We start from the raw sequence: 19,439 nt of genomic DNA, 5'->3' as shown, positions 1-19,439 counted from the left end.
GCACTGAGAAAAGTAAGCCTTATTGCAACATATTGCAATGTTTTTATTTATGAGTGACTTCGTGCAAGCAGCTCATTCTGGCAAACACACTCTTCACTGAGAACTTAGGAAAACAGAAGAAAAAGTACCACAAGAGATTTCTCTCATGAATTTCATCTGTGTTTCCTCTCTGCATCTTCGTGAGTCTGAATCCCAACCAGTGTTGGGCCATGGAAAATGGGATTGTACTCCCAGTGCCTGAGGTGCTATAGCAGTGTAGGACAAAGGCTTTATTGGATTTAGCTTGAGATATATCTCAGGAGAAATTGTCACAGTGCTCAATTTATCTCAGTTCATCTATTTGTACATCTGTATAGAGTCATACTTCTTCAACTGCATGATTTGTTTCTCACCTAAAACATATTAAGAGGTAGTTTAGAAAAGATGTGACATTCCATGTTAGAAACAAAAAAGAGTCACAGCCCAGCAATTACGAAGCCCCCCTGCCCCCAATCAATCAAATGTGATATGTGTATATGTTTGACTTCTTTTGCTCATTTACCCGAATCTTGACAGATAAAAACATCTGCATCTTCGGAATAAAAGCTCTAACTCTCATCATCTCCTTGGCCACACTGCACTGTATGTTTTGGCCAAATTCCCTAAAGACACTTCTGTCTCATCTTGCATTGTCTGGAGAACATGTTCAATTACAGAAGATGATAACTATCATGAATTATGATATGCCTACTGCCAATCTGTTGAATGTCAGGGTACTTGGGGACTTCATTCTGCGAGTTCAGTGGATGCAAATGAACAAAAAGGGGACTCAAACATTTAAATGTTAGGTGTTGCCATTGGCAAATGACTTTGGAGGCAGATGTGAAACTGGGAAGTTCAACTTTCTGTTCTTCCCCGGCAATGGTGCTGCTGAAGTCCATTTCCTCCAAGAGAGATGAGTCAATCTCTACGGTTACATTTTCCATTTTCAGCACATCTAGGTTCAATCTCATGGCTCGGCCTCCTTTGTGATAGGCCCATATATCCTCTTCCAGAAATAATCTTGAAGGTAATTTGTCTCATTTCATTTCAAATTGATTCTCAGTCTAGTTAGAGCTTGGTTGGGGCAATAAGCGGCTTAGATCAAGCAGCGCCATCTTGATCAGAAATATTGATAGAAGAAAACATACAGTGGCAGTGCTATTGAAGGTGCCTCAGGTGTTATGCGGATAAATGGGACGCTGACCAGCTTTCATTTGACGGTGTATGTTATTTTATATATAGATGTCTGTTATTTTATATATACAGTAGGTGTCTTATTTTATATGAGTTTGTGTTTAGCACAAATTAGCATAATATTCCAATTTAACCTACATATGTTTGAGTAAAAGTCCAGGGAATTTTATCGAGCATTTACTACAGTCGACATATGAGATATATATATATATGTATATATAAATGTAATACCCAGAACTACACAAATTAGAATATAATTGTTCTTGAAACTTCATTGAATGTATTGACACACAAAGGACAACACATCTAAGAAGCAGCTGAACACCTAATGGTCAACATGCGTTTGTCTTTTGTTGCACCACAATATTTTCAATAAAGCAACAGTAATACTGGTCTTTGGGTCAAGGAGATGCACATATACTGCCCGAGTGTCCAAAGAGCAGCAACTTTCTCACCGCCAGGTCTTGGCTCTGCACACATCCAGTGATCAGAGTCACAAGCAAGAAGGGGAGAGCATGCAGCTTGTATAAAATGTATATGCTTTGGTTTTGGCTTATGGTGCGAGAAACACAACTTAATCTCCCAGTCCACAGGGTTCTAAGATCACGGCGCCCATTTACAAAAAGCGGAATGCTGCTGAAACTCCCCTACAGAATTGCACACAGCAGTCATCATGTTGTGATTTCCCTTGCTGAACATGCTGCATTCAACTACTACGTGCAATTTTATAGCATTTGTGAGAACATAGAGCTGCCGGTCCCAATGTCACACCTTGTCTTCGTTGCCGACCTCCAGAGATAATGGGAATCTTGGAAGGAAAGCGTCATGTGTGCTATGAGGCTTGTTACTGTCCCGTTAATGAGAGACATGCTTCATTTGACTCATTATGCTTTGGACAGTGGCCCAATATCACACTTACACCCTTAATGTGCCACTATGGCAGACAGGCAGACAGGATGAAACAATACAAAATAGAAATCATCTTCATATTGCAACACATCCTTGGCCTGGGGTTTGGAGCCATTTCCAACATCACTCCTCTCGTGGGTGGTTTGCTACTTCGATGCCAGGCTTCCCTCACTTAATTGATTGAGCTGTCTTTTATATGTGGACTCATATAGCAGCAGAACGCGATGACTCCTGAGATACACTTACAGTGGGCTCTGCTTGATACTTCAAAGTGCCATTAGGATAACGTGTCACGGTTAAATGTACTGCATCGGTGCATTTTTGAAGGAGTCACTAATGGCGCATCAATACGCACTTAAAGGAACAGCTTGACATTTAAAAAAAACGCCTATTCACTTTTGTGCCAAGAGCAAGACGAGAAGCATGATAAAACCAGTGAGTTTAGCTTAAAGCTAAGACTAGAAAAAGAAAACCGCAAGTCTGATTATGATCCATTTACACCTGGTGTTAATATGTGAATTGTATCTGGATATTGACAAACAATCCACAGGCTTTTGCATTTACTTGTGTATTATTGAGCACTGTGATTACCTTATTCTTCCTTCATTGTGATCAGATCTCATTATGCTGTATATATATATATACATTATATGTATATGCCAGTTGGTCTCTGTTTGTGAGAGGGAACATTTGCTAGCTACTGCTACCATGATATCTTTTTGCCAGGCTTGCTTGAGCAACCTGGTGGGCTTTCGCTTAGCTGGAGGGGGTTTCCTCTCAAAATAGAGGTCCCACTGTAAGGATTGGGTTTATACCTGGCTGAGCCTTAAGGCTTAACCTGATCCAGATGTGTGGATTTACAGCTTGCATTACCATGTGTTTGTCCTAATCCTGATCAAATATCCAGAATGTATACTAATGCAATATGTTAATGGTTTGCAAATCGTGCTACTTAACATACTATGTCTTGATTGTGGATTTACAGCTTGCATTACCATGTGTTTGTCCTAATCCTGATCAAATATCCAGAATGTATACTAATGCAATATGTTAATGGAGGCAAATCGTGCTACTTAACATACTATGTATTGATTGTTTAAGCCGCACAAAATGAGTGTGTGAAAATGGTGTACTTTGGTTACCATTTGAAGGGGCCAGGCTAGCAGTTTACAGTCTTTAAACTAAACTAAACCAACTTGCAGTGGGCACAAGCTTTATATATACCTTTAAAAACATGTAGTGGGACTGATCTTCTCATCTATCTCTTAGCTAAAAAAATAAGCACATTTTTTAGCTAAGGTTTTGTAAAAATGTCCCAAACGCATCACTTCACATCAACACTTCAGGACAGGAACACCGGTCTCTTATCGGTCTCTCTCGTGGTTGACATTTCTGTGTTTGACCCCTCCACCTGCCCACCACTAAATACTAGCGTTGAGCATTATAGTCACGTGTGTGTTTCATTACTTCTGTGAGTCACACATGCAGCCTGCCAGATGGACGCCATTGCCTGGTGAGTTTTCATCTACTGATCCACCGGTAGATGGTCTCATCATCGAAAGTGTGTCGTATATATTATTTTCAAATACATATTGAAATGGTGACAAAAACAAGCTGCAATATGAAAAGAAGACTGCTGTAAAAGTTATTTGACTCGAGAAAAGACCAAGCAGGAGGCCTCTGGGTGTAATTTGTGTGACAAATAAATTGTGTATCACCTCATTGGGACAGACAAGTTAATTTAGTGACTGTTCTGAGTGAATCTTTATGGACAATAACACCAGCATCTCTTACTTCCTCTGATGCCTAAAATATACTCAATACGTAGCATCTGCAGACTTTAAGTGGTTCACTGAAGTACATCCACATTTCATATGACTTTGGATATATTGAGATTCTCGTCACTCCTTGTGCATTCCCTGGCTTCTGTACGAACCACATTAGTCATCAGGAGCACCAGGCTCGGAGAGGCCAGCATGTGGAGCAGAGGCAAGAGAGTTTTTATCTCTCTCCGCTCCGAAAATATTGGAGGAAAGTGAGTAAGAAGAGGAGCTGATTCATGTCACCTTTGTTGTCTCTTTTTTCTCTTCCATTCATCAGAGGACGGCTGTGTGAATTAGCGTGGTTTGCAGAGCAGCTGCAGATCTGAGACACTATTCAAGTAGTTGAGTATCAAGTCAAGTGAATTCAGGACTTTTATCTTCTTTAATTATGTAAATCCAATGCCACAGATATTTCCTATCAAGTCGAGAGGCATGGTTTCTTTTCTTTCCTCTCAGCAACATTTCAATGACACTCCCAAGAGAAGCAGGCAGAAGAAACAATACTTCAACTTCACATTACAGAAAATGGAGTCTGGGTGCTTTATCTCTTACTATCAAGGAAACTATCTGGAAATAAAAAAATATCTTTCATCTTTGTCACATGAAGTATTTTTTGTTGTGATGTTTCTTTCCAAAGGCCTCCTGTTATCACATTTTCATTGAAGATATCCATTCATTGTACAGATTATCCCTTATGTAATGTATATGTAAACACAAACATACAGTTATATCAAATGCTTACACTACCGTTCAAAAGTGTGGGGTCATCCAGACAATTTTGTGTCTTCCATGAAAACTCACTTTTATTTATCAAATGAATTGAAAATTGAATAGAAAATATAGTCAAGACATTGACAAGGTTAGAAATAATGATTAATATTTGAAGTATTCATTTTGTTCTTCAAACTTCAAGCTCAAAGGAAGGCCAGTTGTATAGCTTATATCACCAGCATAACTGTTTTCAGCTGTGCTAACATAATTGCACAAGGGTTTTCTAATCAGACATTAGTCTTCTAAGGCGATTAGCAAACACAATGTACCATTAGAACACTGGAGTGATAGTTGATGGAAATGGGCCTCTATACACCTATGGAGATATTTCATTAGAAACCAGACGTTTCCACCTAGAATAGTCATTTACCACATTAACAATGTATAGTGTGTATTTTTGATTAATGTTATCTTTATTGAAAAAAACAGTGCTTTTCTTTGAAAAATAAAGACATTTCTAAGTGACGCCAAACTTTTGAACGGTAGTGTACGTTTATTAATGAAGCAGTTTAACATCATTCAAAATGTGCGTATTTGTTTCTGGCCAAAGATAAGATGAAAATACAGATATTAACGTGAATTTGAGGCCAACCACCTGCAGCTGGTTTGCTAGCCAGATAAAACACACGGTTACACACAGACAGCCGATGTCTGTGCAGCTGATGAATGGGCACTTTGGGGGGAATCAAGATACTGCACTAGAGGTCAAATGATGCAAAGTGAAGTGAAGAGTTGTTTCCAGTGTTTGTGCTAAGCTAACTGGCTGCTGTCAGTAGCTTCATTTTTACTGTAAAGACCAGGCAACAACTTCTGGTTCTGAAAAGTGAAGCCAATGCAGAAGTGCCTTAAACTTGCATTCTCTGTACTGACCATCAGGGGGAGACTGCCCTGGTTGCAAAACAACATCTGATTGTATAGAAGTCTATAAAAAAATGTCCCTACTACTAACTGGATTTATTACCTCACTAAACATTGTGAACATGGGTTCATAGTCTCAATCGATAGTTTGAAGTCCTTTTCAATTCAATGTGGTGTCCATTTTGTAAATTATGGTCCCATTTCGAGTAAAATTGACCATAAAGCAGGATATGATTTGAGGTGTTGCTACCTTGTAATGGGAAGGTCGCTACCCGAGTTGGATACGGTGTACGAGTCACTCCTCCGTTGTCTAAATTTGGTTATTTCTGGTCAGAGGTTGCAAAAACAAGATGGCGGTGGACAAAATTCAGGATGGTTTGCCTGACCCTCTTGATTTTTGTGCCAATATATATTTTGCTTTTTTTTTCAACTGAAATGCATGATAATTATTGTAAATGACGTTTTAACACTGCGTTGCTTACACTGAATTCATGGAGCGACAGCAGCTTTACCTGAGAGTAAATTCATCAGAAAGTTAACAGTATTGAGCATTATTTCTGCTTTATTCCTCAGTCGATTTCCTTCCTCTTGACATCACTTCTAATTTCCCATATAGAGCTTCACCATCCTGATGTCTTAAAAACAACACCCACAAACACCCACAAAGCCTTTCGAGATAAATCTATAGTCCCTCTTCATCTCAATAGCTTTCTTTTTAATAGACTTGCTAGTAGCAGGTTTTTCAGGTGAAAGGTTGACATAGTGCATAAGCATTCATCATATAAACAATCTAATCAATGAAGGTACGTACAGTGGAGGTGGAGACAAATGGGCATATACCATTCGTGCTTTCTGGAACTTGGCCTTCCAGTGCTCAAGCACACGAAAATAATCAACAGTGTTTTTAGTCCCAGCGATTGTATGTGAAGGAATATGAAATCGTGGTTATGATTCCCTGTCATCGACCGTCACCCTTCTTCAGAAATGGGATCTCAACAGGAGATGAGGCAAATTAAGAAAGCCGAGGTTTTACACACAAACTGTAAGTGCCAAGATTGTGTTGGACGATATCGACGAGATTGCTACGCTTTCTCGGCCTCTTCCAGCTCTGTGGTTCTGCTGAATTGAAACAAAATCTGAGCTGCTTCACATCAGTCCAGATATAGAGAAAGAAGAAATAACAGCCTTGCCAGTCACAAGAGTGTCCCAGCCAATGGTATATTACCAATGGACATGGTGAGTGTGTGCAGACAGACAATCGATACAACTGCAAGAGTCTCCCACAAGGGCGAGTTTCCTGAATGATGTTTGTTATTCGTTTGCTGTTAGGGACGTGCTCACAAAGAAAGAAGTGAATTGAAGAGCAGTAAGACAAAACGGCAACAAAAACATACCTGCGGTGAAGTTGTAATTTGCTGAAAATCCCACCGCTTCCAGTTCACCATCCGTAACAAATTTGATCCACAGATATCGTCCGCTACTCCTGATATCAGACGGGCTGTGCTGTCCGCAGTACCGTCCGAGAATCGGGGAGAAGCTAAACGGTCCATCCCGAACCTCGATGTTGTCAAATTTACATTCCCAAGAGGACTCGATTGAATAGTTCACCTCAAAGTGTAGATCAATACACTGCCTTGGCGGAGCTGGAAGACAATACAAGTTCATAGTTACTACGAGCACACGGGAGGGAGTGAAATATTAGTCATGCTTTTATTAATGGAGCTTCAACTTGTTTCATTATCAGCACGCCCACACACTCAATACCTCAAACCCGGGATTGTTAGTATATTTATCTCTAAAACACCAGATTGGTGATAAATAATGGCCTTCAAATTCACTTTGGTAATGTTATTAACCTGATTATCAGCAATGAACAATCAAAGACACCCTCCTTATGTGAAAGATAGTCCCCGCCTGTCTATTAAACAAACACATCGCCTCACTCTCTACGGATAAACCCAGAAATGCTTTAGCTTTGTGAAAAAGCTGAATCACATTGCTTTTCTAAAAACAATATGTACCTTCAAGGATGTAAACACACTCTGTGTCTGGAGGGTATTTATTTGGGTAATTGGGAGAAGTGAAGAGCCCTCCTTCAGCTTCTTTCACCCACGTTCCACATTGACCCGCGGGCTTCACTCCAGAGTTGTTCTTCCCTAAAGATACACACAGCAAAGAAAAAAGAGAAAAGGTAGAAGATTAAAGCTTTGCAGAGAGGATTTTTAGGGAGTCAAGACACGCAGCTGTGGTAATGGGGATTACCTGATGTATCCTTCCTTGTTGCTCCAGACAACCCAAGAATGAGAAGACTTGCAACAACTGTAAGAACAGAAAGACAAATACATTTGGACTGAAGACTGTGACATGCACTTATTGGTTTTCACTTTATTTTGTGCACAGCTTAATTTTAGCTGAGGGAGATTTGAGTCAGCAACGAAGACATTTCAAGATTCAATTTACTTATACTGCACATCTGCAATATGCTAATTAAACCTTTGCCTGACTGTGACCGCAGACTAGAGAATCCCCGAATAGCACACTATGCCGGGGGAAAGAATGCAATAACAGGTCATTATTGGCACATTATCAACTGATCAATCATGTTACAAAAATTAAACCTTTATAATGCTAATATACTCCAATTAGCTCAGACTTTAGCCTCTATAGACCTGTACTGTAAATGAGTGTAAACACGTCATAGTGACTCACTTAGTTAGCCATGAACAATAACCCCAAAAATAACAGAAATAATGGATTTTTTTGGGTAATTTACAATGATAAAACCATTTCTGAAATTTGAACGAAAGAATACGTTAGAAATGACCAGAGAAACTAAATAATTACCAACATGTACAGCAATAAAACATTCTTAAATCCCAAAAGATTTAAAAAGAATTAAAACTTACTTAGACCAAGACTTATCATTCCTGAAAAATGCCCTCCCCACAACAACTTACAGAGTGATCTTCAACATTGAGTTTACAGGTTGCATGGTTGCAGTTCACTGGAGGTCAGTATCACCTCATGATATTATATGTGTTCAAGTCACGCTCCTATCCTGAGTTAAATCTGTCGCTCTGATATTCAGCGTGCTTTAACCCCATTAAAGGAGGACGACGCGTCTCTATGCAACATGCAGTATGAGCTCTGAGTAAGTGTGCTCCAGCTGATGAAGAAGGATGTCTTACCGTGATGGAAGCTGTGCCCATGTACCATGTCTGTTCCTTTCACAAACGGCTTCAGACTCAACTAATTCCATTTAGATTCAGGAATACTTGAAGAGAAAAAAAAGACTGAGATGAGAGTTTCTGTAAATTCACTCCGGGAAACCGCTCATGTCATGCAATCTTTCGAACAAAAAGAAAAAGAAAATCTACTCCCTAATTAAAATCTTCAGAGGAGAGAACATGACAGTGAAGGTGAACTAATCACCAGTTTCATATAAAGCCAAAAACAGTTCAAAACACTCGCCCGATTTCCATCCATGCGTGTCTAATACCCGTTGGTGCTTTTGATGCACTGAAATGACGAATAGTCCCGTCATCAGCCCTTCTCTAATCCCTCCACCTTTGCATTCTTCTTTGGGAAAATATCAGGCACAGCGTTTTGTCCTATTTGGTCCCTTTATCAGGAGTGCAGATCCTTCAGGGGCATGTAAAACCACGCAACCCTCATGTCTGCAGCATTTTCTTTACTCCTTTGCGGTGCGTAAAATCCCTTGGAAAACACCAGGTAGGCACCAAATTATTAGGATTAAGTGTTTTTTTGTTTGAGTTTCATTTGTCGCTTCTGCTCCAAATGCTGTCAGTGTTGTTCGGAGTGCTTCCCGCCGCCTTGGCTCCTGTCAACTGGAGAGTCTCCGCAGCCAGCAGGAGTTAATATCCGATCTCCCTCCTCCTTCCGTTCATTCAACACGAGCGGTCCAATGCGCCACAGTCGCCGCGTACTTCTGAGGCACGCATTGAAAACTTCTCCAGGAAACGACTTCATCCGCGCGTGCACACACACACACACCCGCGCGCACACCCGCGCGCACACCCGCACACACGAGAACAAGCAAGAGAGTAACGCAGCGCCTTATGCGTGCGCATGTGTGTGCTTGAATAATATGAGAACGCGCTGCAGAATTAATTTCAGTTCGCGGAGATCTGCCGCGCAATGACAAATGGAGAGAGAGAGAGAGGTTAGCAGAGAAAGGCAATGAGATGCGAAATGGATTAAACGAGCACGAAGACAGAGAGCGAGTTACATCAGCGTGATCAAATGGAAAAGGCTGCAGAGTTATTATACTGGAACAATGTGTTGCTAATGTTGTTAGTTTGAACTAAGCGTCAAAGCACGTCTTTCATCCTACATTTGCTCATCCACAGTCAGAGCTTTGTTTTGGGTTAAAACCCATAATCGTCTCTTTGTTTGCATTTGGGACCTTAAAATGAAGGCAAAGTGCCATGCACTTCAAGGTTATCATGGTTGACATTTTTCCTTAGCTCCTCATGTTTCCAATTTCGACAAGAAATGGAGAGGTAAAGTGAAGAAGGCATTGTTGTTTTTCTCAGAACAAAAGGGACAAAGACCCATTACTTTCCTGAAGTGTGAGCATCAGGATGTATTGTGTCGTTGCTCTCACACCTGATGACAAAGCTGATCAGAGGGTGCCCAGGGACAAGTCAGGGGCTCAGCTTCCCAAAATAGGCTTGGCACCCAGCAGACAATATCCATCTTCAGATACTCCTGCTGCAGAGGCAATCTTGGCCCAGTTCCCCATGCGGGTATGCTGATGGTACTGGTTAGCATATGCTGGACAATTTGGAGACACTATTTAATGGACCACTCCAATGACTTTCTCTATTTTTTGTCTCTCTCCTCCTCTGTGGGTTTTTTCTAAACCCTCTTGAGATTTCTTAGATAAAGACGCACTATTGTCTCTAAAGTCCTCCTCTTAATTACATCCTGTCCCAAAGATTGGCCCAATTGCTCGGTTTTACAGATAATGCAGACTTTAGAGGGGCCACGGTGACTTCCAGAATACGTGTGGGAGTGGGAAATCTCAGAAGTATTTTCCCACTAATAGGCTCCTGCTAATCTGTTCCACAGAGTGATTTAATGGATTTGGGATTTAGACCCCCAACACACAAAGTGAAGATTATCCAGTTACTTTATTTCTACTGTACAATCAATGCCCATGGAGCTTGAAGCCCACAGTGTAGCACGGCTCACACTAGTTTCTCACAAATTCCACGAACACAACAGAGCTGAAAAGAATTTAGAATGTAAATTTCTCTGCAAAGCCTATTTGAGGGCACTTCAATAATTTATGTGCCAAATTACAATGCAGTGCCCAAAGCTTGCTATTGATTAACAGTGGTGCTGTGATGTCCGACAATGGCACAACACCATAGGTTTCTGATGGGTTAACTCTGAGATAAAACAGCAGAGTTATACAGGAATTATTCAAATGAGGCTTATCGGGCCCACTGTATGCAACAGTAGCTCTGGTGAATTTAACAGCAGCCTCTGGTTTAGCTCTCCACCATGTATATACTTTTAGTTTGACTGCGTGGCACCAAGGCAGTGAAAGCATCTCAGAAAATAAATTCAGTCAACAGCAGCCTCAAAGTCTGCCATTTGTAATAAAGGAAGTCTATCCATTGTGCTGTTCCATATTCATCGATATTTGTAATTGTAATCTCCTTCATACATGTACAGTTTAAAGCAGTTTAGATGAGATATATATGCAGGTCGGGAGCCACACCACCACATGGACAGGTAAACACATCAGTACATGACACATGCACTGTTCGGTTTGCTGTTTTATTTTATTAAACCTCGTGATTGCTCATGGTCCAGCTTCAATTTAATAAACACAGTTACCTCGGCTTGTTTTCCAAAACATCAAGCCTCGTAAGCCTCACTTAAACATGCAAAGGAGCCAATGCTCTTTTATATTATCCTGTCGCAAGTACAAAGCAGCAAGTACATCGTGGTTGCATCCTGTTCATTTGGCTCAACCCTAATGAGCAAATTGGGCATCCACCTCCTACTATTCTAATATTGCCGGGACTGTTTATTTTCGTCACTCTAACAGGGGACAGCGCTAAAGCGGATAAACATTAAACTCATGCATCGTACCCGGTAGGACTCAAATGAACCTTATTAGTGATGCATTGAGGAGTTTCTTGTCCTTAAAAAAAAACACAATTTATTTGTCATTCAAGGCGCCGAGTAGTTCATTAAGCAGCACCCAGTTAGAAGAAAAGGTTATACCGACCATGGTGACATTTTGAGCTGCTCTTTATGCTACAGTAGCTGTCTGGGTCTCTGGTGATAGACTGCCTTTATCCCGGCCCTGCACCTGGAGCCAGTGAGAAAGAAATTCCATCAGATGATGGCCCATAAACTACAGGTAGCTTCATTTTTGTTAGTCTGCAATGCAGCGTGCCATTATAATAAGCCGGTACTCTCTCTCACTCGCGCCCAGAAATGCACTCGACTATCTCCTTTTGTGCAAAATGACATAGTTCAAACGGAACTATACTTGGAAAAAAAGAAGAAAAATAACTTCTCAGAGTAAAAAAATATATAATGTATTCGGCGGTTGTGCAACGTTTATGTTGGAAAACTAAATCCTAGTTAAGTGGCATAACAGTATTGTAGGGTTGTGGCTAATTATTATTTTCATAACTGATTAATCGGCCAATTATTTTAAGGATTGATCAACACATTTTTCAGTTATTAAATGTTAGAAAATGAAGAAACCTACCCACCACAATTTCCCAAAGCCCAAGTTAATGTAATTTGAAACAAAGTGTTGATTCAAAACATATTTTGTATGTTGATTGACTAGTTTATTTGACCAATAATTTCAGCTCTAAAATGAAGTTGTATTAAGGGGACAAATAATAATAATAATACAACACTTGTAATGTACATTTGAAAAAAAAGTGCAATCGGTGTTTCTTTTTCTCTCTTCCCTTTAAGACACATTGACTTTAATAAGCTCACACAGTCCATGAATGTTATCAAACATATTTACAGATGCAGGCAACATGACCTTCAGCGGAGAATTTTAAATACGGAGATACGACACACAACACATACATGTACACTCTCAATAGAATACTTGCTAATGCATAGATTTCTCATTTGACTGCACAAACACACATGTCAGAAAAAAACATGGACACTTGTGACATCAATAAGTTGCCCACTATTGCCAACGCTGGTGACTGAAATCAAATTTTGCAAAGATAAAGTCCAATGTTGGTTCTTTTCCTTGACGAATTGAACGTGCTCAATACTAATTTCCCTTTGAACTGCTCCACATTCATCTCTCTCATGTCTACTGAATGCTGCAACTCATCTGTCAATCAATGTGGCTTCATCCATCCAGCAATTAAGCCCATGAGGGATCAGCTGCACTGTCTCTGAACCTAAACGTCTGCTGGATTGTTACGCACGGTCTGCACATTTCTGCTCCACTTATAGTATGGCGAGTATATGAGAGGGCATTTGTGCTGTAAGCCTGATTTTGGCCTGCTGCTGGTGATTTGGGTCAGTCAGCAGCCGAGGCCGCCTTATAAAAGCGGAGGTGAGCAGGCAGAGTTTTTTTGGCGGTCTGGTCTGTGTGGGTGCAACAAATAAATATGCCTTTCAAGCAAAACCCGTGGGGGGCTGATCCTTGGTGCTGGGGGGAAAACCCACGGGTAGCAGCAGCAGGCTACACACTGAGCCCAAACGGGGCCCCTGGAACAGGACCCATCAGAGCACCCAGAGACAGAGACCCCCAGACCGGCTGGAGCTGGAGCGTCGTCCAGACGCGACCCAGGCTGCCGAGAGGCCGGTCCAAGGCCGCCCAGAGCAGGAGGGACGACTACTGCATGTCCCCCGGGACCGGGGTCGGGACCGGCCGACCCTGGGGACCCGGGACCGCTCCTAACCCGCTGATCCCCCCGATCCTCGTCGGCCGCCCCGCCCCCCCCCCCCGGGCCCGGCCTCGGCCGCGTCCCCCGTCCCCCCTCCGACCCCAGAGCCCTGTCCTGAGCCCGTCCCACCCCCTCCTCCGCGCAAGCTCTCCCAAGGAGAGGTTAGCCCGGATGGGCCCGGCCTAAAAATCGTGGTGGGGGGTGTGTGCAGCTTGTTGATTTGGCCTCCGGCTGCTGTGATTGGCAATCGCATTTTTTAAGCCCTGTTCAGCAGATCCTTTATCTGTATGTTTCCTTTGAATGTCTTTTACTTTGTCCTCCTGTCTGTATAAACAGGGACACAGTGACTTGCTGCTTCACAGGTGTCGAACATACCCTCTGCAATCTGTTCCGCGTATGAAGTCCCAAGCCCCTGGGTTAAACTGGCCATGTGATTTGTCATCTGACCTCATTGGCCACTTGGTAGGGGTGCCATAGACACTGTGGAGTGACACTCTGTGGGCCATAACACCCCTGATGGAAGAGTTAGAGTCACCAATGTGAAAACACAGATTATTGTGGGATTGAGCGAGTGAAGCACTGTTTGTTTGTTTACAGCATCTAAAAAGACATGGTACTGACAGAAGAGCTATTGTCTTCTCATCTTTTCAACGAGTATACATTGTACATACATCAGTGAACAGATACATATGACACATAGCTTTTTGTTTAATGAACCATGCTCATAGTGTCCACATTTAGCTTATTTGTATTTAACTTTGAATTCCCAGTGCTGCGGGTGCAGCTGCTGGTTGCTGCTGCTGGAGGGACATCTTGTCAGGCAAGAGCATAAGATGGCCCGCTTAGGCGCAGGTACTCAATACAGGAATTAGTCATTCAGAATGTACCAATTGCACACCACACCATGGGGGGGATTGGATTTTTATAATGAAATTGTGTTTACTTCTTCATCTTCTATATGTTTTGTGTAAAGTCATCAATTCAATTAAATTCCAATCCATTCAATATCAAATACATTGACAATATTGTCAACATGTCAAGTAATAATAAGATCATCTAGAAAACATACAGTTCCCTTCCATCGACCCAGCGTAATGCTACATGGTACACTATTTACATGCATCTATACCATTTATGTCATTAAAATGCTGATTTTCATATTAGTTTTGCCTTCAGTCTTTTATCATTTATTTCGGAGAAAGAGTTTTCAACCAGCTATGAGAGTTTTAGTGATATTATTAGTTTAGCGAGCCACAGGTAATCACAACTGCTAGATATTGTAATTTCAGCAAAGTGAGCATTTTTGTTTCCATTTGTGTGCAATTTGTTCTATTGTTTCAATCAATAATGTCAAATTAATGTTGATACAAATTATGAGTATTTTTTTCTTCCTTTAATTCACACCTTGAACCTATTTTGTAGAAGTGAATTATTATAATTAGTCCCGTGTGGAACCCCACTGGCCTGGATAGAGACTGTTTCTGCTGAAATGCCAGGTGGGCTCCATGTCGTGGTGAGAATGACCTTTTATATTGGCCAAAATGTTTGAAGACACATCTCAGCTGCTGAAATCTCCTCACCCTTAAACACCCCTCTCCGTTTCCTCAGCGTCAGGTACCTCAGGGGTTTTTCAAGGTAAATTTCATTCAATTCAATGGCAATCAACATTGTGGCTCTTGAGAATGTCACAGTGAAGAGAGTACATTCACTTTGGGGAAGTAAGTCAGCATTGTATAGGTGATTTTGTTTGTGAAAAATAACATTCAGCGGGGTTCATTTCTTTCAACACTATAACATACAAACTACAGTCTGTGCATTTCCAGTTATGTAACATAACTTGACTTTCCAACAACAGCTTTCTTCATCTTTCCTTACAGGCCCTGGTGGTTTCGAAGCTGTGTGATATTTGAAAAAGTCGTAACCTACTCATTGATATGTGAAGTCAAGTCATTGGTGCTTGACAACTATAGTTTTCTGGTGCACAGGGCAGCAGTTAATGTCTATAATGAAAGGAATGGTTTTGTCAAAGTGAAAGAGGAAAGTTTCACTTTGAAGTTTTATTTTGTACAGAGGCCTCTGCACCAAAACAGCAGAAGGTACTGAGTTAAAAAGACATCTTATCTAGCTATCACTGTTCTGGATGTTACAGTATATATATTTGTGGTCAACATTTTAGCCTGCAGCATTTTTATTTAGACTTGAATCATAAAAATGGGATAACAAAAAAAAAAGCAGGAGCAGTGCAGCAGCACATTATCTGTATAATTTGCATGTGCTAGGCTCTTTGTCAACGTTATTGCATTCTTGCCATTAGGCCTGCTGGCGTTATCTCATCACTGCAGCTCTGACACAAATGCTGGAGCATAGGCTGCAGAAGAGAGGGTAAAAAGATAGGGTAGAGGAGGAAAATAAAGGAGAGGATGTGGGGGAAGGGTAGAGGAGAGGAGAGAAGAGGAAAGCCAAAGAGAGAAGGGAGATGATTAATGATGACTGTCGAGAAGATGGCCAAGGTGGTTAGTGAAATTAACAGAGGCTTAGCCAACAGCAGAACACTGGGAGTAGAAGGCGTTTCGCACAAGTATACTCAGTTCCAGCTTGTGCGCGTGATGAGGAACAAATACGTATGCATTTCACAATGATAATCTTACTAACAAGGGGTCCATAATTTCATGGAGGGGTGAACCCAGGCAGGTATCTCAATTCTAGCCAGCGACTATCAATTAAGACACCTGAAATAATTGTCCCTTGTGTCTTTATTGTCGCCAACTGGCTAATTATCGTTAGCAACATGAAAACTCTTTGTCGAACTGACTTGTTTTAAAATGAGAACTAAATGGGCACTTGACAGCCTCCTGCATATCATGCAGCAGGATAAGTCTAAACTGATTAACCATGGACATAAAAGAGCAGCATTGTTGTTGTTGTTCACTGCAGGGCAGCGCTAGTTAGCCCAGGAACACAGATGAAAGAAATATTGAATGAAAGACTGCATTTGTAACAACTCATAAAAGTAGGATTTGGCTCAGGATTTGACTCAGACACAAAGAAAACAGGCAGACAGACATCAGTTCACTGATATAATAAAGCTATATATGGGGTTACTGGCAGGTTCAGGAATCATGAGGTTGGCAATGTTCAAAACCGGTTGGCAGTTTAATCAGAGAAACAAATCTGACAAGAAGGTAAGGAACTTCAAATGCCCGAAGCTCTGTTAGACTTTCTTACAGGAAGGCAAGTAGGCAACGCATTTCAGAATGAAAGTTTCCTGTAACATGCAATGGGAAGGGGATATGTCAAGTAAGCCGGAACTGGGAAGAAAGGGTAACCAGTGGATGGCTTGAGGATGGCAGGTCTGGGAAGTGAGTGGAGAAGACATGGCCATTGAGTTGAACCAGTAACCCCAGTGAGTAAATGTATTTGTTCAAATGTAGTTAGCTAATTATATGAGGCTTAAGCTTTGGTCTCGTGGAGAAATCGAAGATGTATTGAGTCTAATGTAAAAATTGCACTTATCATGGTGAGGTGTCATTACATCAAAGCTCCAAATCCTTTGAAATAATCAACAAATTGGAATGGACAAACAATCAACGACGACACAAATCCCTTTTTGCCGCTCTCGAGAAAATCCATAATTGTAATTGTGCTGCCTGTCACATAATTCTGGTGTTTTAATCATACCTTTCCTCATCATGAAAGCAGCTGGACCCCTCGGACTGGAGGAGGACGGTGCTGTCAGTACATATGTGATTTCTGCTTGCTAATAAAAGACATTAAGTGATCAGAGGTGACTGATGCTAGAACAATAAGTGTAAAAAACAATTATCAGATAGCTAATGATCTAAGCTGTTACAGGGATAAAAAAAATGTTTTTAATACAAGAAAGAAATGATTACAATACACTTTCACTTACACATTATGAAAATGGTAGCACAACTCAAAGATGATGTAACAAAAATGCTTTCCTGACCTCAAATATAAGCTACAGTCTATTATATTAAAAATAATATGATTGAAAGTGTATTTAAATAGAAATGCTTTAACATTATAGATGTGAGAAAACAAATTTAATAGATGATTATCATAGGATCTTTTAAAGATCATGAATTAAACTGTAAGTGCTGCAAGTAACAGTACATGTCATACTCACGAGAGCAATATATTGTAATGCATTTACTATTTGTTCTCAGAGGTGGCAATGAATTAAGATGAAAGGTTATTTGTTAATTGCTGATTTGGGCTGACTGTTGCTGGTTCTCCTTTCTGAAAGCTGTTTGTCCTTCATATTGACGGCTCAGAACCCAGGAGACAGCAGCGGCAGCCTTGGTGGCCGGCACAGGCCGTTGGGGACTCGATAAAAACAGTGTGATTATTTGGAGGCATGCAGTCAGAAGTTTCTAATTAACTATTTCGGGAAAGACAAACAAACCTTTTTATTACTTAATTCATCGTCTTCAGTGGTGTGGTTTGGATAACAAGCAACAAGATAAGGCCCAGTTAAGGCTGCTTTTACAAAAGCTTTACTAAACATGTTTGATACAATTTTCACTTTTTCTCTTCTTTTATTTTTCCCTTAAACAAATGGTAAGGTTTAAAATGATGAATGCATGAAAAAGAATCAGATGATCACAATATAATCTTACAAATAGTAAAAATAAAAGTCTTAGTGCAGACTGATAAATGCTATTTGTCCAGCAACCTTTTTGGCACTCTATTCAGCTTGAAGTACAAGGTAAATAGTTCCAAACCCTAATCCAAACCCTTTGACTGTTATCAGCTTGCATAAATCTCTTTGATGATAGCCACTAGACTCTCGTTTTTACTGAATTTAAAATTGTAACCTCTTACACTTCTTGAAACTATATGTGATAGCTGATATTCAATCTATCCAAAGGAATGACGGGAACAATATTCCAGGCTTGGCTATAAACCTCCACTAACAGATCTTTTTGGCCACTTTGTCGCAGTTGAAACAAGTTGTGAAAAACAACATTGACGTATCAACTTTAAAGTTGACTGGTGCAGTGCCTCGTGCAGAACAGAATGCTTTACATGGGCTATTGATGCTTTAAGCTTTCTCAAGAGCTGCTCATACAAAGAACGTTACACTCAACATTGTGCTTCCTTGAGTCCCGAGCATTACACCTGCCAAGTACAAGTTACGTCACACACCCAAGTTTAGGATACTCAAGGTAAAAAACACCAGTAAAATACAGTCTGATTAACATGGATACTATGCCATTTGTTTTCACATTACCGTAACGTGTTATTAAGTAATGATTGCCAACGTTGTCTCCTCAGTCAACCTCTTGAGAAGAACCACATGGGGCGGAGACATCCGGAGCGTATTGCTTTGTTATGAATATTACTTTTACAATTGGGTCAATTCTAGAAACTGCATCTCAGACGTGGAGCTTTTTTTTCATCAATTAAGTCCAAACAATTTGACAGTCACATTCCCACATATGCCAACGTTAAGGGAGCATTGCCTCTACTTGTACAACAGGAGGCAACCACAGATGGGCTCTGTTGTGAGTAAAGAGAAGCTGGAGTAAAACAGAAAAATAACAGATTTGTTATTTTTGGAGAAGGTTAAGAGCATATGCATTTCGATCAGTTTTTACAACTGAGGAAGCTGTTCCCAAATCATCCCGTCCCTCTTGTCATGTGTCAGGCCGAGTTAATTGTGTGAGAGTGGTGTGGATGGGTGTCTGTGACTGGATAACTTATGTGTGAAAGCTACCCGCTGAGCAAGGCGAAGATATGGCTTCAGAAAGCATACAAAATGCTGTAATCTCTTCCTCTGCTCGCCACGGTGCAGCACGGAGCTGTGGAATTTCTGCCGTGTAGCAGCAGAAGCCCTGCTGAGGGCTGAGGAACAATTTGGATGCTTTGCTTCCAATTTCAGCCAATGCATATTCGTACAAGACCATTAAAAGAATAA

General features: G+C 40.9%; 1 protein-coding gene across 2 annotated transcripts in view; it reads right to left on the bottom strand.

The window, feature by feature from the left end:
* neto1l (neuropilin (NRP) and tolloid (TLL)-like 1, like) overlaps positions 1 to 8,792 on the bottom strand; it is a 59,546-nt gene extending 50,754 nt beyond the window's left edge. For both annotated transcript variants that reach the window (XM_056434678.1, XM_056434679.1), the window contains exons 1-4: positions 8,765 to 8,792; positions 7,839 to 7,895; positions 7,598 to 7,732; positions 6,971 to 7,219 (exon numbers count right to left, since the gene is read on the bottom strand). In XM_056434678.1, coding sequence (XP_056290653.1) covers positions 6,971 to 7,219; positions 7,598 to 7,732; positions 7,839 to 7,895; positions 8,765 to 8,792 — 469 coding nt within the window. The remainder of the gene's footprint in view (positions 1 to 6,970; positions 7,220 to 7,597; positions 7,733 to 7,838; positions 7,896 to 8,764) is intronic.
* Positions 8,793 to 19,439: the final 10,647 nt, after the last annotated feature.

The sequence above is a fragment of the Pseudoliparis swirei genome, chromosome 16, assembly GCF_029220125.1.
Source record: "Pseudoliparis swirei isolate HS2019 ecotype Mariana Trench chromosome 16, NWPU_hadal_v1, whole genome shotgun sequence".
NCBI lineage: Eukaryota > Metazoa > Chordata > Actinopteri > Perciformes > Liparidae > Pseudoliparis > Pseudoliparis swirei.
The sequence above is the reverse complement of the archived record's forward strand: the minus strand, read 5'-3'. Positions and strand labels throughout refer to the sequence as shown.